At 33.7% G+C, this 17,048-nt stretch overlaps 1 protein-coding gene across 13 annotated transcripts in view; it reads left to right on the top strand.

The window, feature by feature from the left end:
* LOC113440428 (uncharacterized) overlaps window positions 1-17,048 on the top strand; it is a 56,238-nt gene that overhangs the window by 19,072 nt on the left and 20,118 nt on the right. For 6 of the 13 annotated variants that reach the window (XM_087921285.1, XM_087921284.1, XM_026706878.2 and 3 more), the window contains 11 exons: window positions 1,172-1,493; window positions 2,257-2,366; window positions 2,685-2,802; window positions 3,769-3,860; window positions 5,071-5,221; window positions 10,551-10,660; window positions 10,911-11,001; window positions 11,839-11,969; window positions 15,002-15,111; window positions 15,570-15,738; window positions 16,845-16,949. In XM_087921285.1, coding sequence (XP_087777411.1) covers window positions 1,172-1,493; window positions 2,257-2,366; window positions 2,685-2,802; window positions 3,769-3,860; window positions 5,071-5,221; window positions 10,551-10,660; window positions 10,911-11,001; window positions 11,839-11,969; window positions 15,002-15,111; window positions 15,570-15,738; window positions 16,845-16,949 — 1,509 coding nt within the window. Of the gene's footprint in view, window positions 1-1,171; window positions 1,494-2,256; window positions 2,367-2,684; window positions 2,803-3,768; window positions 3,861-5,070; window positions 5,222-10,550; window positions 10,661-10,910; window positions 11,035-11,222; window positions 11,287-11,838; window positions 11,970-15,001; window positions 15,112-15,569; window positions 15,739-16,844; window positions 16,950-17,048 lie in introns of those variants that run through there. The other 7 variants (XM_087921280.1, XM_087921279.1, XM_026706871.2 and 4 more) reach the window with 2 other exon arrangements.

Raw genomic sequence — 17,048 nt, 5'->3', positions numbered from 1 at the left:
TTTGTTAATCACTTTTTATTGCATTTCCTTTCGTTACATTGATTGATCATATGGATCTTGCATTCTTATGTTGTATTTTTTATCCATAGTGATTAAATATTGAGGCAGTACTGAAAGAAAAGGAAAACTCACGTGATTTTGATTAAAAAATATTAAAAAATGACAATAACAAGCACTGATTTGGTAGTCATAATCTGAAGAGCTTCTACAAGAAGCTTATTTTATGGGGTTTTTATGATTTCCTTTTTTGAACAGTAGTGATTAACATTCTTATATTGCTGGTTTATGGGTGCATATCATAAAGTGAACTGAACAATGATGAAAAATATACAAATGGGGGAGCATTTTAGATAATGTTTGTTTAACTATTTCTTAAACTTAATTATTTTTTGCTATAATTTGGACATTTTTATCTCTTCCCATATACTGCTGCTTTAGAAAAATGGGGGATTACTTTGGTGAGAAGGGAATCTGACCATAGTGCTTCATTTATTGTTCAAAATAATGAAGCCTGCTGTTCATCCTATTTGCAAACTTTACACAAAACAATAACTACATCAATAAGAAGCAACAATACCATAAAAGATATGAAACAGAATTACTTTAAATGCCTGGACATATGGATATTGTATAGTTGATATCTTTTTCTTAAATATTAATTTCATTTAAAAAAGTAATTTAAGAAAAAATGAAAACGATATGTCAGTTTGTGTGGATGACATGTTCTAAATGTTCTTCCCTCAAATGTAATAAATTTAATAAATATTTCACTAAGTGCAGAACAATATTTTGTTCCTTGAAAATAGTTTTTCTCCCATTTATAATTCTGTGTATCTTACATGCTGTTTTGCATATGCTATTGAGTCTCACTTTTTCCTAGCATATTGTACATTTATGTATTCAGATTTGTTTTAGCCACTCATCTTTCAAAGTTAAGTGATCTCTGTGCTTTATGACCTTTTAAAATACAAGAGGGAAATAGATTCCTTTCTTGGGAGCTCAACATTTCTTATCTTCTACTAGTGAGAATCCTCAACTAAATGAAAAATCTTCCATGGGATTGGGGAACTCTTTTTTTTTTCTACAGAGGGTGAGGCAGGATACATTTCTCTATGCTTGCACATATGTGAAGGAGCTTACAGTTTTATTGTCTAAACTTCTTTTAATTCAGGAAATGAATGAACAACTGAACCGCCTTGAGTCAGAGAAAGATAATCTTCAATCCAAACTGGATGCAGAAAAGCATATAATGCGAGCCCAGCTGAGGGACATGATGGAGAAGCATGAGAATGAAATGAGGAAAGCCAGAGAGAAGTATAATGCTGATCTTCAGGAGATACAAGAAACACATGAAACAGAGCTTCAGGAAAAAGATCAAACATTGCTTCAGCTACAGAAAAAAATTGATGAATTAATTTCCAGACATGAAAATAGTTTGGAGCAAGCTGTTGATTTGGATGCTATTATTAAGCAAAAGTTGGAACATTTAGAAGGTAATGTAATGGACAACAACCCTTAAAATTGCTTGCTTACTACATCAAAGAGTTGATTCTGTTTTTATTAGCATTATAGTGACCTTTTGATAAAGAAAAATTGTTCTGAGAGCCACTGTTGTGGACAGATTTTACACAGGTTTTCAATGCAGTAGCACTAAATAATAAAGTGTTGTTATCTCCACTCCAGCCTGTGTATATATGGTTATATCTCCTTAAACAAATCTTTTAGTTTTCTTAATTTCCTAGATGGCATGTTAATGGAGCAATGATGTTGTCAGAAAGTGACACCACTATTATGTTTGGGAGAGTTGGAATTCCTTTAACAGTTAATAGTTGTGTTAAGTCTAATACTGTTTATTTTATAAAGCAGACTTTTTTTTGCCATACTCCTACAGTTTACAGACAAATTTAACAGTGTGATCTTTGGGGAGACCTCTTGGGGCTGCCAAAGAGGAGTGCATAAAGCCTATGGTGGAATGTAGTCTGGATTCCCAGGAGGAAGGGGCTGCTTTCCGGAGGGCAGAGAGTTAGTGGAGCTTGGAAATTTTGATTTAGCAGGAAGAGGGTTAAATAGTTCAATTGGGAAGATGTTGTCCTTAAGTAAAGAACAATGAAAGAAACTATCTAGTATCTCACATTGGGCAAATCTTAGAAAATTCTCTCCTAAGCATATGTCACTGATATGAAAACAATCCATGTAATATGTTATATTAATAATTTTGCTATAATTCTGAATGATTGAGTTGCCTGTTTGTTTAAGCGCAAGTAAAACTGAAAACAGAAGATGCTAGCAAATCAGAAGCTAAATTCCTTAAGATGAAAGCATGGTCCAAATCCAGAATCAGACAACTTGAAGATGAACTTAAAAATGTATGTTAATTGTTTATATACAATTTAATTTTATGTGCCCGCTTTAGTGATGTAGATGCCAAAATTCTATTTAAATGATAAGATATAAATTAGTGCTTTTCTTGCTTCTTCAGAAAATACTATAGTTGAAAAGTTAATTAGTAAAAATAATAATTTAACTATGGAACTGATAGTATAATTCTGCTGCGACTTAAGAGAACTGTTTATATTATGGGATCTCCAGTATTACCCAAATGTATTGGAGATGTTACTAGATTTGGAGACAATTCGGTTTTTTACATATATTCTTAATTGTCAGAAATTGACATTTTTTTCTAGGTTACACCAATGAATAGCAGCATAACTGCCTTACAAGATCAGATCTCTGAATTAAAGAAAGAAAAAGAAGAGCTGCAATCAACACTGCACACATATTTGGAATATAAAACTCAAAATGGTAAATAATGATAAACATTTACTGTCATTTTGAAAGATATCTATCTTAAAATGATGTAAGAAAAGAATGTTTATAGTCTCAATTTAATTGTTCATTTTGCTATTTATGAATTGCAAAGTACAATAAATAAAATTTGTGGGTACAATAGACACAAAAATGTTTATTGCAACAGCAAAAATAACCTCCTTTTTCTGACTCCTATATTTCCACATTTGATCTTACGTTGAAGCTCAAAAAAGAGTGAGCTTTTGCATACTATTTGCCTTAGTGAGTAGCTTGACTGGAATGCAAAATAAAATAACAGACATTATACAATTCATGCTGTGGCATCTGACAAATGTTACCTGAGGGAGAATGATATTATATTACAAATTCCAACTTTCTCCTTAGCAAATAATTTAAAATCACCAATAAACCTAGTTAAAAAGAAAGTAATAGACTTTTTAAAAAAAATACCCAGGGCAGTTAATAATTGATTGTGTGCTTAACTGATTCTTACATTAGCTATAATTGGTCCTGATGTTCATTAGTTGCAGGATACATTATTTTATCAAAATACTCTCCATTTTCTTTTGCGGTCACAGAGTAGAGAGATATGGATATTTTATGTCATGCTTCCATGTTTCTGTACTTATAGTTTGAACTAAGACCAATGCATAAATGTCTTAGATTCAAAAGGTATTGACCTTGAAAACCACTGTTTCAAGATGTGCTGTCCTTACTGATAGTGTTCTGAAACTGTACCAACTATTCTGGAAATAATTTAAGCTTGAGGTAGGGCTTTATAACACTTCCAGAATGGTCAGAACAATATTGACCCGTTCTTAATAATATTGGAATAGTTGTTTTTGACTCAGAAGGAGATGTTTATACACCAAAAACTTGAATTTACATTTTCTTGCCTAAATGTATTACAAGAGTATGTGGATTATAGTATGCTTACAATGGAAACAATTTTCATTACAGAAGATCTTTTGGCTAAACTCGAAATTTATGAAGAACAGCAGCGAAAACTTCAGGCGGATCTTGAACAAGTTACAAAGAGAGCAGCTTCACAGGTCTGCCATGTTGGGAATATCTTTAATATAAGTATTACTTATTAATTAATTAATATATTGAATGTCTTTATAATAGTTAAATAACGAGAAAGAAATGGAAAGCATTTTAAATTTGCTATAATGATGGGAATATTTTGTGATAAATTGTGCATCAATATGCTGCCCGTAGACATAATATTCTATACCATACAAACATTTTAACTATAGTTTTCAAAAAGAGGGCTAGAGTGGTTTTGTGACACTTGTTTAAAAAAAAAGTTTAAAAAAAATCTTTATTGAACTTTTATATGCTTTTCTTTTGATTTTTCCTCTGATTAAACAAGTTTGTTTCTAAGATCTACCAGTTTCCCAAAGAATGTAGTTTTGTAATAAAACAGCAAAGCTTTAACAATGGAGAACTGAACAAAGATACAAAAAGGAAACAAAAAGTCCTCTCCATCCAAGGATGATAGATAGTGTATCCTAAATCCTAAATACATAGATAATGTATCCTAAATTGGATACACTTTGGGTTTGCTTTGCTGGTTTTGCTGGTTTTGCTAGCACTTTGGTAGTGCTCTAAATATAAGCAAGATATGTACTGTATTACTGTATACGGAATATTGTGCAACTTCCTACGGATTTTGTTGAACTGCAGAAAAGCATGTCCATACAGTTTTAGGGTCAGGTTTAGTCCTGCTATAAGGGAAACTTACTTTCAGAGGGATTTAGGGTTAGGGTTAGCATCATAAATACTTATACAGTTATGCATGTGTGGAAAAACTGGATTGGCAGTAAAAAAAATCCTGTGTCACAAAACTAGAATTCAGAAGTACTGAATGAAACTAAACAGTAGGAAATTCAAAATATTTAAAAAGAACTTTACTCTGTATTTGTCCAATAAAATAATCAATCATGGCACCATATCTAAAATGATACATTTGTATAGAATATGAATAATGATGGCAGCTAGTTATTTAAATAATATATTATTGTGATGTCTCAATACCACTTTCTTGGGAGAAAAGCTAGAAAAGTACTTCTTGCACTCAAGTTCTGCTTAACATATACTTAACATTGGCTTCTAATTGGTCAATGTAAGAACAAAATACCTGTAAATTTTAATCTGGTCCAGTGTGAAGCTTCCTGCAAGTTACTGTTTGCCAAATCATTCTGTTTATCAGTTTTATGGAACTGATTAATTCTCATGTCCTAACTTAATTTGGTTCAGGCTAGTGAATCGGGCAGTGCAGATGAATTACAGAGTCCGCTTTTGGAATGGCAAGAAACTGTATCTGAATCTGAGGATATGCACCCTGAAATCAGAGAAGAAAAAACTGCTATGGCTCTAAGAATGGCACAGATTGAGGAGGAGAGAGAAGGTGAGTTAATTTGCTTGAAATGTTACTACATCCCTTGGATGGATTGTCAAATATTGAAAGCTCATTGACAGTTTTAGTCAATGTACGGTATATGCATATTATAAAAATATATACATGCATATAAGTTTGATTTACTGTGGCAATCTAGTGAAAAATATTTAATGAGACATTTTAGCAGCATTTATCTGCCTTTGCCTAGTTTACCTTGCAGTCTGATTTTAAGAGTTACAATTACCTGTAATTACTGCATACACTGTAGGTAGAAACTAAGTAAAGCAGAGTACATGGAACTAAACTATTTGGTTTACCTGCACCAATATATTTTTAAAAATCCTAAATATTGTACTAATTGAAATGATTTAAGTACAAATAATTTTTGTAGTGTCTTTTTGGAACAACTGAGTTCATAAGTCCTTTGCATCTCATTTGTGCATTGTGCAGACAAAGTATAATAAACCCTAAAATAACCATAGTTTTAATCTAATACTATGTTCTTGTGGTGCTAGGAACACAAAAAGAAATTTTCTTTAAAACGTCTATTTTAATGTGATTTGCAATTGTTGCATACATGGATTAACTATTAAAATTATTTGAGATATCATTGAAAGTTTTATGTAGGCAGCTGATTTATCAATCGTGGGTGCTTTACAGAACAGAATTTACAAAATTTAATTCTGTTGGAGTATTGCCTTGTTTGCATATATTTATTAAAATTATTTTAAGCCTTACTAAACAAGCATTGGTATTGTAATAAAGATACCCATCAACATTTGTATTTTTTCCTAAAATCTCTCAATTTTATACTTATGTTAATTCAGCACATTTACTCAAAAGTTTTATATGAGTTAATCAACATGGCATGTTTCTTTGCTCTAGGTTAGTTTTTAAAATGTTAATTAATATTTAAAGTGACTCCACGATACTAATGTAAACAAAATGCTTATTACCCACATGGTGAGCACTTTTTCTTAGTGTTAACTAACAGAGCTATGGAATACTTTAGTTTCAATTCCCCAAAAATGCTTCAGAATGCATAGTCATCATTTTTTATACCAAATGTTATATATAAATATGACATTTGTTTGCATCTTTTTAAAGTCTGTGAAGGGCAACCATGAAACACCAGCTACTATAAAGAATAACAGACAAATACAGTGGTTTTTTGACTACCTGCTAAAAAAATCTATAGAATCAAACCTTAGGGGTTGTACAGCCCCTAAACCCCATTAGTTGTGTACTTGTTTATTTCCCCTATTAAGTAGAATTGAAACCTCTGCATTCTGCCAATAGGCGAAGAAATAGATAAAAATAAACCCTCAAATGGACACAATATTTTATAGGGTAGCAAATTACATGCCATATATGCAATGTGCTAGACTTCACAAAATGTGCTTGTATGTCAGATCTTTGGCCATAACAATTTAAAGGCAGGTGGAAGACAACATTTCAAAGTTCTGTTTATATTGCATTAGTATGATCAGTTATTTATCTTCCTATGTGTTTGGCTTGTAGTTAATTTTGCATTTTCTATTGGGTTAAGCATGATTTTTCTGTTTTGTTCCCCACCATCATCCTAACGTGGTTAAACCCGATGAGCGCTTGGTGCCCCTTTCCCCTCCACTCCTAACCTCCACTGCGATTTGGTCAGCCACTGAGAACATAGTTTCCCATCAGTTTTGTGCATGCAGGATTCTGCAGCCACAGCAGTCTATAACATACTGTTGGTAGTTTTCCTCTGTAGTGTATTTTGCGGAAAATTTTCAGTAGTGTGCTATACCAGCTGTTTGTGGTGCTATTTCTTTTAATTAGTATAAGTTACAAAAGCTGTTTTTTTTAACATGCTTTCTTTTCCTTTGCAATACTTATTCCTCATTTATGTTAATATAATCATCTCATTTTTTGTACTAACAGTTGGCTCCATATTTATCTGAGAAGCCACAATTTATAATAAATCATAGTTTAATATCAAAGAATGTCATTAAGCTTTCTTTACAGATTTTTTTTTAACTTTTCTTTAAAATGAGTTACTGAATCAATTGCCAGTTTAAGAAGAAGAAACTGAAACCTCTTTTAAAGCATATTCACGTTTTTAAACTATTTTGAATCTCCAGTTTATTTTTGATTTTGTACTGTAGTGTTTAATTTTTATCTTATCCAAAGTTTGTAACAGCATGGCACCATTAGATGTAAATTATGATGTTCAGCTTTTTATCTATCACTCATTTAAATGTGTTTTCCATCCGAAAATTGGAACGATGAAAATATTCATAAATTGGAAAAGTACATTGTTTCTAAGTTCTACAATTTCTACAATCCCACTCAATTTCTCTATAGCTATTTTATTCTAATTATTTTATTAGATATTGCATGAAGTGTTTGTTGTTGCAGAATCACTGAAGTAAACAAATACTATGTTGTTATAGGATTGGATCCAAAATTGTATATGGTAAGAGTAACTGGATGATTATATAAACAGATGTAAGATTATTTTAGCTAATTCTCCATCTTGCCATATACAATCCAAAACCTTTGTTTAGATTATTGGAAAACCTCCAAGGAGAATCTACCGTGTTTCTCATATAATAAGGCCGGGTCTTTTTTTTTTTTTTTTTTTTGAGCCCCGATAAAACGGCTAGGCCGTCTTTTCGGGGGTGACTTAATTCCCCCCCCCTTGCATCTTAGGGCGGGCGGTCACGGCTTGGATGTTGACCTCGGCGTTGGTGGGGCACTTTGTATCAGGGTCAACGCAGGCAGCACCATATCCGGGTGTGCATCAAAAGTACTTCCTAACAGCAAGCCCCCAGCCATTTCCCCCCATTTCGCATGTTTTAATATAGGCCTTAATTTGGGGGGAGGGGCTTAATTTCATTTCATGCCTATAAAACATGCTGGGACTTCCTATTGGGGGAGGCCATATTGTTGGAGAAACAGGGTACCTAACTCAGTCTACTCCACTGGTAGGGAGAGATAATAATATGTAACATCTATTATTTGTTAGCTGGTGCTTCCTGTGGAAAGAACCAGCAGATGGAACTACAGTAGTACATATCAGTGGATACAGCCATAGCATGATGCACTAGCATGCATATTAGCATGATGCTAATATATATACAAGTGACATATCAGTGATCCTAAGAGTTCACTTAACATTTGAAGAGGACAAAAATACTTCCATCTCTTTAAAATTATATGTGTTGCTACCGACTCCATAACCTGCACCATTTCAACTGTGCGGTATTTTAAAAAATCAAGATAGTAGCCACAACCATGTAATTTAAGCATCTGTTTACATGCATTGGGATTTTTTTAAAAAGGACAAAACTTTCATCATGCCATTTTGCCATGAGAGAGCAAGGGCTACAGCAGTAAAGAGAGAAAATAGCACTATCTGAATTGAGTTACCTTTAAATTTCTCTGGCTACAGAGCTGAATATTATTCCAATAAATTTATTATTTTTCTTGATCTTTTGTTTTGTTTTATTGGTGTGCCTGATTTTATCATAGAATTATAGAATAGTAGGGTTGGAAGAATCTTACAGGTCTTGGTCCAAGCTAAGAGCAAGAATCCTTATATCATCCCAGCAAAATAGCTGTCCAGTCTCCCTTGCAGACCTCCAGCAATGAAAGACCCACATGAGCTGTTTTATTGCTTCATAATTCTCATGGTTGAGAAATTCCTCCTTATTTTGAATTTGGATCCCTCTCTGGCATTTCCTATGTACTCTTGATGATATCTAAGATTACATCCAGTGATTCCAAGATCGCATCTGCCACTCTTACTTAAGCATCCTAAGCTATAAGCCATGCAGTTCCACAGACTTGAATTAATTCAAAGCAGCTAGGTATTTTCTTAACCAGCTCCTTACTTATTTTGACCCCACCTCCACCCCCTGTATCATTATATTTTTCATTCTGAACTTTAGGCTTCTTGAACCCATCCTATAATTTAGTTTATTGGAGAGCTCTTCATGCAACCATGCTAATTCCTTCCACTTCCATTTCCTCAATATATCTAGAGAGCAGGTTCATTCCCTTCCCCCCATAATTTTTGTCCAGATGCTTTCAGTCTGATTTGGTGGTATGAATTTCCATGGAGGTAATCATTTTTATGAGCCCTTTTCTTGGATTTTTTGGGGAACAAAATATATTGTTTAAGTACTATATATAGCACAGGTCCCTGAACTCTTGTGTGCTCAATTTGTAGAAATGGAAAATATCAGGTTCATTTCCTCACCTTGAATTTTTTAGGATAGGTGCCTGGGCCTGCTTCCATTAACAGAATAGGGAAGGTATAGTTCCCTTTCTTTCCCACAGCCACCGGTGCACTTTTAAAATATTTTCTAGAGAACAAGTGATTTCAGTAAATTAGGAAAGTCTTTGGGACTGCAGAGGTAAGGAAGGATAAGAAAGGGCTGCCATTCATAGGACTTCCTCTTTTGTCCTGTTGGATTTTTATCCATAAAATAATCTGTGAAGAAAAAAAACTTTTATTACATTATAAAAGAATCACTGACTCTCAGATTTCCAGGCTTCATTAAATTTATGAAGTCTTTGATCTTGAATTGTTGTCTCTATTACATTTTTTTATTATTAAAAATGATAACAGTTCATTTTTAAAAAATAGAGTCAGTGCTTTAAAGTATGGAGCCAACTTAATTTCTTCTTGCTGATTTTTATCTGCTTTATATTAAAATTTCAAATGTTCTTTGCTAATCACACAAAACAGATGGGAATGTGCTTAAATAATTACTTTCTGACAAGGAATGCATTTGTTTAAGTTACTGTATTTTAAAATTATTATGTGTTGTTGACAAATAATTCTATTATTTTAACACTCAATGTTATGGCTTGATGCCAGTTTGCAGTGTGTGACACAGTCTTGTGACTTTCTCATATTACTTGAAACAAGAGCTCTTTTTGATAGTAAAAAAACTAAGCAGAGTGTTTAGTTTTGTGAAATTATATGCACAGGTTAATAATCTTTGATTATGCATTTGTCACACACGTAATCTGTATGGCAGACTTAAATTTAGACTTAACTTGAATATGAAAGTGGCTGCCCTTTTTGCCCCTTCATGATGCCCATGAGATCAGTTCCCTCTGTGGCTTTTTTGTAAATAATGAAAAGCTGATTATGTATTGGTGTTCTGTAGTGTGGGAAATCACAAGGAGAATGAAGTTCTGGAGAGCATCTGTAACTTCATAAACCTCTGTCTGTGTCAGTAATCCTATTTGAATGTAGACAAAAAAATTTTTGTAATGTGATTGCTTTCCTGTGGCACAAAACTGATTGAGGATGACTGGTTCTTTCCTGGCTGCTCTGATCCAGCCATAGTCTCAGGGCAACAGGAGCTGGAGGAGGAATTGGCCACAGGCCAGGGGATTGGCAGGATGCCATTGGAGAGAAAGAAGACTTCACAGTCCAGCAGGAAACTCCAGGTAAATTGACAATACATTGATACCTTAATGGGTACTAGATTTTTTTTAGTGGATGCACTCTGGGGTATATGTGTTACATTAACATGTGCCGTGAGACACTGAAGGTAAATGTAATTAATTTCAGTGCTTTTGAAATGCACAATTGCCTTATTAATTTATGGAAGGTTTCATTGGAAGTGGTTATTATACAGTAAGATGTGGGGTTTTTTGCATGTTAATTTTAGTGTGCGTATATTCTTCTTGCATTTAGGAAGATTACGGCTTTGATGGAAAACGGTGCTACGAAGAGTTAAACATCACTTTGGATAGCACTGATTCAAACGAAGGAGAGAACATGGGAGGTTGGTGGCCAGAGTACACTTCTCCTAGTACAGGTGTGGCAAATACTAGGCAGTTTATTAAAGCATGCACAATATCTGTCCCGTCTTTTTCTTTTTCAAATTCAACCAACAAACCATATTATGTTGTGTTTGTATCTATGTTGAATTTTCTTTTGGTTTGCCTTTTTGTTTCATTTTGAAGCATGTGCGTGCTGGATGAACTGTCTAGTTTTGGTTCAGAACTAGAATTCAGTGGTGGTTGAAACATGGATACACCTTTGTCAGTAAAGATTATTGTCATTCATGGTAAGAAGGATTTATTTTAAAAACATTCTAGTTGTGTAATGCCTTCACAAGTTACGGTTTCAGTTCCAGGGATAGATGTCCCATTTTAGATAGAAAAGGTTGGAGTTGCATGCAGAGACATTTTATAAACTCTGATTTGGGTTGTTGAAATGAAGCATGTTATTTGTTTTGTTTGGCTCCCCTAAAGTTCAGTTAATTGCTAACACATTTCACCTAAATAAATTTTCCTTTATAGTGCTAAAACTACAAATTCTGAAGAGAATGTCTTTTACTCTTCAAATAATTTAAAAAGAAATTTTTTATGATGTAATAGATGTAACAGTAAGTAAAACTTAAAATAGTTTTTATTAGTGATATTTGTGTGAAATGTTGAACAATAAAATTGAGAGTCCAGCACTTCATCAATTCTGTTAATTTGTTGAAGGTTTTCTAATTTAAGAAGGCTCCAGAGATTAATCATTTTAATATAAGTAAATATGCATGATACTTTATTGAATAGTTTGTGTATTTGGGTGACAACAATAATAAGGAACTGTTCTTTCAATTACAAAGGTTTACGGACTGTGGTGGAAGAGTTAGAATTGGAAAGAAATAATTTGCAAGAACAGATTCTCTTTCTGGAGGAAAGATGTGGAGATTTGGAAGACAAATTGCAGCTCCAAGGTAGAATGGAAGCTCTGCAGGTATGTGTTAAAACTCAGGTGCCACATTCCACTGTTGTTACTTTTAAGCAGTTTACCCTAACCTGAATTCTGTGCTAAAAATGAACTGGACTGAAATAAATTTGCTTGCCTAAACATGATGCAAAAGGGTAAGATGGAGACAGGATAATAATTTAATTCCATTCCCTGCAAGCTTTTTCTTAGGTAAGTAATACATATCCTCTTCACCATAAATTGATATGTGAGATATGAGCAGATAAAATATCCGTGGCTGACTTTTTTTATAGGCTTTGTTCAGGTAGTCCTTGGATTATGATCACTTGTTCAATGATCACTTCAAAGTTACAACAGCGCTGAATGAGGGGGACTTACAACCGGTTCCCCTGGTCATGTAAGTGGCAGCTACTGTATTGCCCCATGTCATGTAATCACCATTTACGATGGTCAGTGGGAAAGCTGACAAAGTCTCACAAGTCACTCCTGCTCTCACTTTTTTACTGCAGCACCCACCCACCCACTTAAGCTTCAGAATATCTGGCCACAACATCTTTCTGTGACATTTGCCCACCCACAGTTCTCACCCACAATTTTACCTGCTGGCCTGGTACTCCTTCATCTTCCCATATCACAGTCATATGAGGTCCACACTTAATGATCCACAGAGTCCTAGAGATACGATGACAAAGTGACTGTTGGGAGTACCATTACTAAGAAGAAGAGTCACATAATGTACTTTTTCACTGCATCACTTAGCGACAGAAAATCTGGTTCCGATTGCAGATGTAGCTCAAGGACTATCTATAAGATAGACATGCATACTATTTAGTATGTGTTGGTTTGGTTTGGGTGAAAATTAGCAAGTCTTGAGTCATGGACTCATTTCCAAATATTTTTTTCGCAAAAACATATTCTACTTTCAGTGAGAGACTGTTTTTCTCAACAATACTTCAATTCTGAAATCCTTAACTATATATACTTCATCTTTTTGGTATAGGGTAGGTGTTTCCTTATTCACTTGGTGTCTGAGAGAAATGTTTTTCCCTTTGTTTATTGTTTTATTTTAATTGTCATATTTTGTTTTTATTATGTAATATTGATGTATTAATATTAGCTTATTTATTACTAAATAGCTTTACTTATATTTTGCCTCCGAGTAAAGACTAGCGAAATATTTTAAACGGCATCAAATACAAACTTCAGTATAGAGAGGGAAATAGTCACACAATATACAAGGATGGACATAGATTTATAAATAAAAATAACTGCATTCTATCTGAAACAAAAATAATATGCAAACTGAAACTTGTTTTTGGATCTTCAATTGCAAATTAGAAATAATTAGTTATACTAGATTTTATGTCTTTTATTCTTTGTTCTCTTTACTTGCTAATTTTTACAAGTGCACAGATTTCATGTCATTCAAATAAAGTCTCCCTAGATACTGGTTGAGCTGTAATGTTGTCATATAATTACAGCTTGTACAAAGTTTGGGCGGTGTCTGCTATATGTATATATGTGGATAGATATACATATATATGAAATAGATGCAGAGAAATTAAGACGCAGTACTTTTATTGTTGAGGTAATTCCCCGTTAGGAGAATGAGCGCATACAGGGAGACGTATAGAGAGTAGTGTTTGAATAATACACACACAGTACACAGATATACTGTACAGTAAATGTAGGTTTTTACTTCCAGAAAGATTTAAGCAAAGTCCAAACAAGCAATCCAAAAGTCATTCACAGGTAAATCAGTCAGTTTTTCAATCCAGGGATAATCCAATTAGAAAGTCCAGTGTCAAAAACAGTTCCGTATCAGACTTACATTAAATCCATGAATAGCAGTCAGTTAGAAAAAATGGAGCAACGGCAATACTTTCCAACAGAAGGAAACAGAGATGCACTCACACTCTCTTCTGAGACTAAAACAACCCAGGTTTCTGGCTCCATCTTATGGCCGTTTGAGAAACCACAGCCAACTATAATTTTGCATTTTCTTAAAGATACAGTTTTAAAATGTTTATCCTGGTTTATATATTTCTAACCCAAATACCTGTTAGGTGACTTATATTCCTAACATTTATAATAAAAATAAACTTTGTGCTGATAGGCCTTGTAAAACTAAATCTGAAATATTTGTTGATTGTCTTATTTCATTTGCATATAACATCTGTGAAATATACTTACCTTTCTAAGGTTCATGTAAACAGATAAAATATTTTGACTTGAATTGAGTGTGTTACTAATACTTCCGTTAAAATACTAAGTGCACATGTGTAATACAAAACGGATTTCTCAAACATAAATATCAGTGTATATTTGGATTGTAACAAAGCGTTTCAATACAGGTGACATTTGGTGTAGAGGAAGAAGGGCAGCTATTGAGGGCTGTACAGGTGTGTCATGCCCATTCTTAAGTTATATCTTATTTTTGAAGTGATATTTTATATGTTGTCTAATCTGTCCACTTTTTTTATAGATTTTGGATTTATGTGAGCCCTTTCCTGTTTATTGCTGACTTTTGTTTGCAGTTTAACTTTGTGTAATAGTGCTGTGAAGTTGGGTAGACTAACCAGTTGGATAGCATACCCAGTTCTGTATGTCAATGGAGCTTGCTTTGTTTTTAATTCCATAATTATTTCACTGCTTAATTTTTGAAAAACACACATAAAAATCAGTGCAAGTAAAAGAAATGTATTCTAAATTAACAAGTTTAAATATAAAGCCTTATGATATAATATAAATTTCTGGGCTTTTTAAAATAGGGTTTGCTTTTCGCAACTCGTAATTTGAAGCAAGCTGCTCCTATACAGCATACACGAGCATGGTGTGTTTTATATGAACTCATCAGGGTCCCTCCATTTTGATAGTCTCATAGTAAAGTTACTTGGAGAACCCTTTCAAAAGGAATTTTGAGTATACTAAGTAATATAAGCATTTCCGTGGAAGTAGTTCATTAGCTATAATTACAGAATTTTAACTTGTGTAGTTTAAAGTCAAGTGTGGTCTTAAATTGAGTGCAGTTGATAGTCATATAGATCATTTTTTTGCAGAATGAAAATGATCGTTTGCGGTCCCAACTTGCACAGCTTCGCAACCAGCAAACACGTGATGCAGAAAAACACCAACTTATTCTTTCTAACTTGAATGAGCAACTTAAAGGGTAAAATAAACATAGCACAATTTGATTTGTGTCTACCTATTAGACTTTTTAAATATTTCAATCTGCATATAATAGTTAAGAAAAACAAACTTCTGTCAGATTATTGCTATAGAGATTGGTTTCTTGATATATAGAAATGCTTGAGTCTTCTACAGTCATAAAGCATGATCTCCATAGGTAATCTTATCCCCTATCACCTCATCAATTGAATATTGTCATCCCCCTAAGGGCACCTAGATTTATTCTGTCCTTTCCTCAAATCTTTTGTACATGGTTATGAGATACTAGGGATCAGAACTGAAAACTGACCTAGGAAAAAAGTATAAAAGGTCCTATTCTACATTACATTGGGTGTTGCATGCTCTATTTGATATATGTGTATATAAATAATGCTTACTGCATTATTGGTGGTACAGTAAATTATTGGTAAAGCTAAAACTAAAATTATTTTGTGATAGATTAAATGAAAGAAATAGTCTATTCGAAACTTTGCTGGCAGAGAAAGAGCAAAAGCTTTCAAGTGCAGTGGAAAGATTGGAACAAATAGAAGATATAAGAAAATCACTTCAGGAAAAAGAGCTTCTGAATAAAGAATTAAGCGAAAGACTTTTGCAGAGTGAACAGAAGGTAAGTTGGACTGAGTCAGATAAATAGTAAACATCTTTAATAAACATTCAGTCAGTTATATAGTATTATATTTACTGCCCCCACCCCCCAAACACTTTAAAACCACCTGCAAGTCAAGGTGGATAGTCTTCATTTAAAGATTTCTTGTTCAGTGATCATTTGAAGTTATGATAGCAATAGCACTACCACTTGGACTTATATATAGCTTCACAGTGCTTTACAGCCCCCTCTAAGTGGTTTACAGAGTCAGCATTTTCCCCTCACTACTCTGGGTCCTCATTTTACTGACCTCGAAAGGATGGAAGGCTGAGTCAACCTTGATTGAACCAGTGAGGCTCGAACTGCCAAATTGCTGGCAGCCAGCGATCAGCAGAAGTAGCCTGCAGTACTGCATTCTAACCATTGCCCCACCACCATGATGATGGTGAATGACAGGGACCCCTTACCAGGCCACACAATTGTAACTGTTGCAGCATCCCTACAATGAGATAATGACCATTTGCAACTTTCATTGCTGGCTTCTGACAAGCGGAGTTAATGGGGAAGATGGTAAAAGGTCACAAATGGCAATCATGTTACCGTGGGGTGTTGCAGCTGTGCAAGATTCATTTCACGGCAATTGGGGCTGCCATAATTGCCACTATAAGTTTATGCAGTCACATGATGTTGCACTTTGTGATCACATTGCTTAGTGGAACTTCCAGTCCCAGTTACCGTCAGTGAGTGAGGAGTACCTGTACTTTCATTGTTGTACAATAGAACAATAACTATGAGCAGTAGATAGTTGAAACACACGTTCATTTGTTTGTAATCCAAAGAAGAGAATTTATTTTAACTCTGTAACAATGCAGTTCTAATAATGAGCCACTTTCTGTAAATGTATTAGCTTGGAAAAATTTAATCATTTTACTTCTTTTTAATGTCAGCATTTAGTTGTACTTGCATTTTGCTTTTTTAAAAAGAAAAGTCAATTTTGCAAGATCATTATACATTATTAAATTGCATGCACCTGTAGTTAACTGCACATTGCTAATAATGAAATAATTTATTTGGTTTAATTATAATTAATTATATCAAATTAAAAACTTATATTTTTGTGAACCTAGCTGGAAGATGTTTTGAAGAAATGCAATTCTTATGCAGTAGAATGTTCAGAACAGAAAATCGTTATCAATGAATTAACAGAGAAAGTGTCTGTCTTTAAAGAAAAGGTAAAAAAACTAAAGCATTGTTCTTTATGTAAAAATATTTATGTGTGTTCAGGTCTAATCATTAGCCATATGTGTTATATATACATACTAAAAAAACCT

Source organism: Pseudonaja textilis, chromosome 1 (genome assembly GCF_049901715.1).
Source record: "Pseudonaja textilis isolate UNSWEBS1 chromosome 1, rPseTex1.2, whole genome shotgun sequence".
NCBI lineage: Eukaryota > Metazoa > Chordata > Lepidosauria > Squamata > Elapidae > Pseudonaja > Pseudonaja textilis.
This window is presented reverse-complemented; position numbering and strand designations above follow the sequence as displayed.